The sequence below is a fragment of the Humulus lupulus genome, chromosome 8 (genome assembly GCF_963169125.1).
Source record: "Humulus lupulus chromosome 8, drHumLupu1.1, whole genome shotgun sequence".
Taxonomy (NCBI): Eukaryota; Viridiplantae; Streptophyta; class Magnoliopsida; order Rosales; family Cannabaceae; genus Humulus; species Humulus lupulus.
In genome coordinates, this window is record NC_084800.1 from 49,560,126 (window position 1) to 49,567,441 (window position 7,316).

Consider the following 7,316-nt stretch of genomic DNA (forward strand, 5'->3'; position numbering starts at 1 on the left):
AGTCAAGAATTACACCGTAAAAAATAATTATTCATTGACTCCTCTATTTATAGGCTCAAGAATATGCATATATGGGTCATGGGCCTTACTTAATTTACGTAACAAATATGAAGAAAATAATACAAAATAATCGATTGTCATATAAATATATTGGCTTTAACTAATTTGGAGCTTTTGTCGTGCTCCATCGAGAAGATCTGGTCGTGACTTGCAACCAGATTACTTTACAAGCTACTCCACCTAGCTTCTGAACTCGTATAGAATAATAAGTCACATTATTTTATATGCGGTCGTGGGTCGACCACTCCTTCATTAATGAGTTGTCATGCGCCTTCCACGAGCCCCATTTTATGCCACATCATCATGCTGATTTTTAAGGAAACACAATTGAGAAAGTAGTACCTTTAATTCTGCCCATTTTGATTGTTTGTATAGGAAAAAAAATGAATGATAATTATACGATTCATGACCATTTGTGGAACCTTGTATCTCCATAGCTAGTGGTACCCTTTGTTTTTGTAAAATAAGAGATAACTCATTTTTTTTATTCAATGACTATATAAAAGATGTGAATAACTACTTAGTCACGTACAAATCCAACAATAAAAAAGCAAAGGGATATTTGTGTTGACTGACTTTTTTGTCAAGTACCAAATTAATAAAAATCTTAAAGAAGAAAAAGATCAAATACGTGGTTTTTACGTTCAAGCTATTAATTAGCCCACGAGTCAATTGTATTGAGGATAAAAAATTTGTAGGAAACATATATACATGATCTTGCTTATTATAATGTGATTTCTAATTTAATCAAACATAAATAATAATCATAGAACATGTATATAGTGAAATTAAACAATAAACATACAGATAAATTAAACCTAACTAGTGTGAGTCACTTTCTCAACACATGAGATAGAAATCTAAAAGAGAATATGAGGGAATTGCTAGAAGAGTGTAATCTAGGGTTTTCATTATCTCGGCACTTACCAAAAACTTTTTATATTCTGAAAACCTAGCAATAACATTACACAACTAGGGCTTATTTTCTTAATTAAATTAATTAAAAAATGAAATGTAAATAAAGTCATTCTTAGATGTTGAGTGTGTTAGCTTCTTCATAGTTATATAGTATTATTTTTAGAGTCACACCTTTAGATAAAAATACTTTCATTCTTACATCACCATATATATATGATTATAACATATACAAATTACATATATTATTACCATTACAAAAAGCATAGTAACAATATCAACACAATAACAAATACATATGCAAGTACTTACACTTAATTGGACCAATATGATACGACATTAAATCATATTTGAGCCAGTGTGTTACAAATACTAAATATACATATGAACATGCATAACAGGAAGAAGAAATGGACCGATGTTAAATGTGTCTGAACAACACGATGCAGTTAACATCACTGCCCTTGATAAGCATATTGAATAATTTCAATTATTACATCATGGAACATTTTTGTACATTGAAATTGAAAGCTTAGCCAACCAATTAACCTGCTCCCAATGCTTCAACCATAAAAAAAAAAAATGTCAACAGGCCGCAGGCCTTCCATCTTTTCTGGGGTCACTAACAGCAATCAGTGTATCATGGACTGGTTGTGCATTGGGAAATTTTCCATTTTCCCTACCAATTATGTAAGTTGGATTTTTTAGTTTTTTTACAACAACAAGCTGAGTGACGGCGTCCACTGGCCTAGGCTCTACCAGATGGCCTCTTTCTTCTAAGAAGAGCTTGGTTCTTTCCGAAACCTCAATGCGATTGCCACATATCACAGTCCAATTTTCACTGGTGACCTTATTAGGTATTAACTGCAAAGACATAACCACAAAATTAAATACCCATTTGGATATAACACCATAGATTTCAATTCTATTACTTGAAACGATGGAAGTACCAGATGGTAGACCCTCGGACGCTGAACTGCATCCAGCGGTTTCATCCCCAAAACAAAATGGTTAAGAAAAACCTGGGTAACTGCAGGGATAATGTTCAAACCCCCACTACCACCAAGGAGCCCAACTAATTGATCATCCTGCATGGAACACAATAATATTGGCAAGAGCACATTCAGTTTATGAATTGGACTACTTAGAAAATAATTAACTTCTTTAGTCTTTACCTTTGTGATAATAAGTGGGGTCATGGAAGATAAAGGTCTCTTGTTGGGTCTGATAAAGTTTGCAGGAGCAGGAGGGAGATTGTCTGGGGTAGTTTCCGTAGGTGTTGAGAAATCGCCCATCTCATTGTTGAGCACAATTCCAGTGGAAGTAGAGAGAACCCCACCTCCAAATGCAGAGTTTACAGTAGTTGTCATTGACACTGCATTTCGATCTTTATCTACAATGCAGAAATGGCTAGTTCCATGGTCTTTTAGCTGACTCCACCTGTCATTTATGGGCTAAGGACTTCAGAGAAAAAGCACACCAGTTCTATTATATGGATTTACAAAGGCTTAAGGGTAAGGGATATAGTACCTATACATATAGTACTCTGGAGGGAAAGTAGTGTTGTCAAATATTCTCTCCCTGATTTGCTTAGCAAAATCTGTTGAACGCATGTCCGCTTCATATTTACTAGTATCTACAAAATTAGGATCTCCCAAGTTCATTCTTACGGCAAACATGTGCTTTATTGATTCAATCACCCGATGCACACCAAGATCGCCCTTTGCAGCATCAGGGCTTCCATAACTATCAAAGACATTCGCTATCTGTTCTAACACAAAAGTGGCATGCTTTAGCTCACAACCACAAGCATCATTTAAACTTAAAAGACTAGAATTACCAAACAAACGATATCATTTTAGATCATCTTTATCAGCATGAAAATAGTTTAGCAACATAGCAGAGCACCTACCAGAGAAAGCCCGAGAGTTCCACTTGAAGGAGGTGGCATCCCAAATAAAGTGTAGCCCATTACGTTTGCAACCATGGCATCCATAGTCTCCACCTTGTAATTTCTCAAATCCTCCATTGTCAAAATCCCACCAGCCTCTCTCACATCTTTGACTAGTTTCTCACCAACCGGACCATTATACAAGGCGTCTGGCCCTAGCTCTGCAATTTGCTCCAAACTACGGCCAAGTTCAACATTGTAGCATGTATCACCAGCTTTTAACAACTTCCCGTTAGGAGCAAAAACTTGTCTCAATCCATGGTTGCTCAAAATCAAATGTGAGTTCTCACGTATATTTTGTCCCATGAAAGGACTAACTAAAAATCCACCTTTAGCAAGTTTTATAGCTGGTTGGAACAAAGTACTCCATTCCAAACGTCCATATTTCAACCAGGCTTTGTGCAGGCCAGCTATCTCACCAGGAACTCCCGCAGACAGTGGACCGTAAAGCTTGTTACTTGGAGCGTTTGCATACATGTTCTGTTTGTTCAAAGTTCACATTTTTACAAGGGATTACACTCGTCAAACACTTTAAAAGTATAATCAAGCTTTTAGTGTACATAATCTTATAAAACTACAGTTTGAAAAATGCTAAACATGGTTACAAATAAAGAAATATTTAGTAAGTTAGTATTGCATGATTGTTAATGAAATTTTCAAATAAGATAACCACATGAATCAAAGTTTAAATGATTATTTGCAGCGAAAATTTGTCGACTTTATTATTAAGTCCCTAACCTTTTTCTTTTTTGCATTTAAATATCTAATTCTTAAAAAATTAGCTTTCTTAGTCTTTTCCATAATTCCTCCGTATTTTACGTTAAATTAATTAAGGTTTTGTAGCTAAATCTCCAACTTATACACTTAGGTCCCTAACTTTAAATTTTAACATTATTAATTTTGTAAAACCTAAAGATTCTATACAATCAAAATAAAAATAATAACATAATTTTGTGCTTATTTATTGTGAATAAAATTTTTATTAATGATTTTTTTTTTTTTACTTTTGGAAGAATTAATAATATAATTATTGAAATCATTATAAATTATAATAACAAATATTTATTACCATTATGCTAAAAATATATTTATGAATTAAAAATAATTATGATATACATGTTATCAATAAATTTAAATTCATCTTTGTTTTTGAGGGAAGAAAAATTACTATCAAAGTTTAAAGTTAGTGAACTAAGTATAAAATAATTTATAGATCTGGGACTTTTTCCGCAAAAGTTTTTTTTAACAGAATATTTGGATAGAAAAGTAAAAGACTCAATGATGCTAACTCAGTAAGTATAAAATAATCTATAGAATTGGAACTTTTTCCACAAAACTTTTTTTAACAGAATATTTGGATAGAAAAGTAAAAGACTAAGCCTATGTTTGGCAGAGGGAATAGAAATTAGGAAGGAGAGAAAAATTAGAAAGGAAAGAAAAAGCAAAAGAAAGAAAATAAATATATTTTCTCTTTTTAATGTTTGGTATAAACTATAAAAAGAGGAAAGAAAATGATAAAAAAATCATTATATTTTCTTCATTTATTATTTTAATTAAAATTGAGAAAAAAACATTTTTATCCTAACAAATGTTTCTATATTCATTCAACTTTTTAAGGACATTATAGTCATATGTTTATCAAATATTTAGTCATTTTTTTTCTTCTCCACTTTCTCTCCAAATTAGAGAGAAAATATTTAGCAGGGATCCCTCCTATTTTTTTCTTTTCCACTCTATATTCCCTTTTACCAAACTAGATTTTTTTTTCTTTCTCTTTACTTTTTTCTCTCTAAAATTTTCCTTCCTTCCATTTTTCTTCTCTAAGAAACAAAGGATTAATGATGTAACTCACTAAGTATAAAATAATCTATAGAATTGGGACTTATCCCACAAAACTTTTTTTTAACACAATATTTGAATAGAAAAGTAAAATATTTAATGATCCTAACTCTTCAAGAGGTTGATGGTTTAAATGCTAAAAAAATTAAGGCTTGGGACCTATGTGCAAAAGATGGATGGGGTTTAAGATTTCTTCTGCACATAATCCAAATTATAAGATGTGAGACCCACTAAAATAGTTGATTAGTTGCTTATTTTGCAAAAAGTAAAAATATGTGCACCACAAATTACACCCAAACTTTACATGTTCTCATGTGACAAATCACTTAAATTAGTGGGGCCTATTTTAATAAATATGAATAATTGAAAAACTTGTCACGTAAGTGTCCTAATCTTTAGGTATAATTTCTATTTGCACATAACATTAGTATTTTGCAACATATTGAAAATTTTAATTTCAAAATTATTCTATTCTCTCTAAAAAAAATTTGACAAGAAACGAATATATTATTAAAAGACAAAATAGCCAAACCTCATAGAGAAAACTAAGGCCACACAGAGGGGCCATATTATCTTTTCTCTCTAATTTCAATGATAGATAAAAAAAAAGCTATGAAAAATACTTGATTCGTGACTGTTTTTCGGAATAGGAATCTAGAGGCGTATTATCTTTTTCGTCCATTTTTTTTAACCAACCAATCAAGTATATAAAAATGCAAAAATTTTAATTTCTAAATCAATTTTTTTTTTACAATAATATCTCAAAATTATTGTTCCCAAATTGAAACCAATCAATCAGCCTTGTAGATATTGATAGTTAATCAAAATTGGAGCTTAATTCATTAAGTGGGAGGGAGAAGAGTCTAAACCTCTGAAGCAGCCGAAGGAGCAGTCTCCCTGAAATCAAAAGCTTGGGATTTGAGGGTTGTTGAAGATCGGACGATCATGAAACCACCTCCTCCGATCCCGGTGGAGACCGGATTAAGGATGCCGAGGCAAAGTGCGGTTGCGACGGCAGCATCAACAGCATGGCCATTCTGCCTGAGGAACGAAGCTCCGATTTCAGAACAGATGCCAACATCAGCTGCAACAACACCCTCATGTGACTCGATAACGAAATCATCGTTTCCTCGATCCTCGTTATTGTACCGGTTTCCCTCTTTTTGTATCCAAACATTTAAGTTGCTTCCAGGCACAAGAAGAAGTACTACAACTGCAAAATTATTGGCAGAACTTAACTAATTACTATTTACTCTATAAAACAGTCAATAATAACGTCATAAAAGTAATTAGGACGTGATATATAGCAGCAGTTACTTCTCTGTCCCACATGTGCTTCCGTGTTCATCCTTAAAACTCATCAAGGTGACGAAAGAAACATAGTAATATAAGATATATATAGCTTAGGTGAGACTTTGACTTATGCACATATATTTAATATGATTATATATTATTTTAGTTGGGGCTTAAGCCCCCCAAGTGTTTCGTGCCTGCCAAAGCTTAATCACAAACAAAGCTAAAGAAACTAAAACTAATTAAACTGGGCCGATCTTTTTTTCTTCTTTCTCTCAAATAATCCCAAATCATAACACAAAAAAAAAACAGGCTTGTTTATATTATATATGCTATATAAACAAATAGAGAAAGTGGGAGAATAAGAAATTAGCTAACTTATTGTAAGAGTGATAGGAAGGAGACACCAAAGGGATTTGCTCCATCTCTTGCTTTGTTGGAAGGCCAAGAGAGGAGAACTCAGACTCTGGTTGTCCGTCATTTTGAAGTATAGCTATAGCTTTGTTTTTCTTTTCTTTTTTTGGAAGTTACGCAGCTTCTCCTATCCTATTATATAGGGATAGAAGTAGCGAATTTAAATCCTAAAATATGGAAACAGTAAAACAAAGTAAAATATCTAACAATTAGTACAACATTATTTAATTGACCATTTCAGCAAGAGTGTTTTAGAGAAATGATAAGTACGTTCTATATTATACTTTATTTTTATTCTCTTAAATTAATAAATTGCATGAGAATTTTAGTAATGATTTGAAAAAAGATTGGTGTTGTTTGGTAACACTTTGAAAAATAATTTTTTATTTAATTAATTAAAAATTTGAAAATTAAACATGAAATGAAATGTGTTTGGTAATTTTATTTTTATTTATCATCTTTTAAAATTTTAATTAAAATTTATTAAATTTAAAAAAAAAATTTCAATTTCAAAATTTTTTTAAACAATTTTTAATTTTTTTCTTCTCTTTTTCAAATTATCACCTTATATTGTTAAACAAAATATAAAAATAAAAGTTATTAAATGCGTTTATTATTTTTTATTTTTAAAAACAAAAAATAAAAATAGTTAACAAATATATTTTTATTTTTTAAAAATAAAAAACAAAAATAAAATTATATTTTAATTTTTGTGTTTAAAAAATTCAAAAACAAAAATTTGACCAAACAGATATTTAAATTATAAAAAACTAAATAATACGTGATAAAAAGAAGTGTAAATGATATTACAATATAAAATTTACTTTAACACTATGATTAGATA

The 7,316-nt window shown here is 31.1% G+C and overlaps 1 protein-coding gene across 1 annotated transcript; it reads right to left on the reverse strand.

The window, feature by feature from the left end:
* Positions 1–1,150: 1,150 nt before the first annotated feature.
* On the reverse strand, positions 1,151–6,594 carry LOC133797148 (glutathione hydrolase 3-like). The gene is made up of 7 exons (XM_062234965.1): positions 6,437–6,594; positions 5,635–5,978; positions 2,888–3,406; positions 2,506–2,741; positions 2,151–2,415; positions 1,926–2,063; positions 1,151–1,839 (listed from the first exon to the last, which is right to left on the reverse strand). Exons 1-7 carry the CDS (start codon positions 6,537–6,539, stop codon positions 1,561–1,563), a joined length of 1,884 nt encoding a protein of 627 aa, XP_062090949.1. The 5' UTR covers positions 6,540–6,594; the 3' UTR covers positions 1,151–1,560.
* Positions 6,595–7,316: the final 722 nt, after the last annotated feature.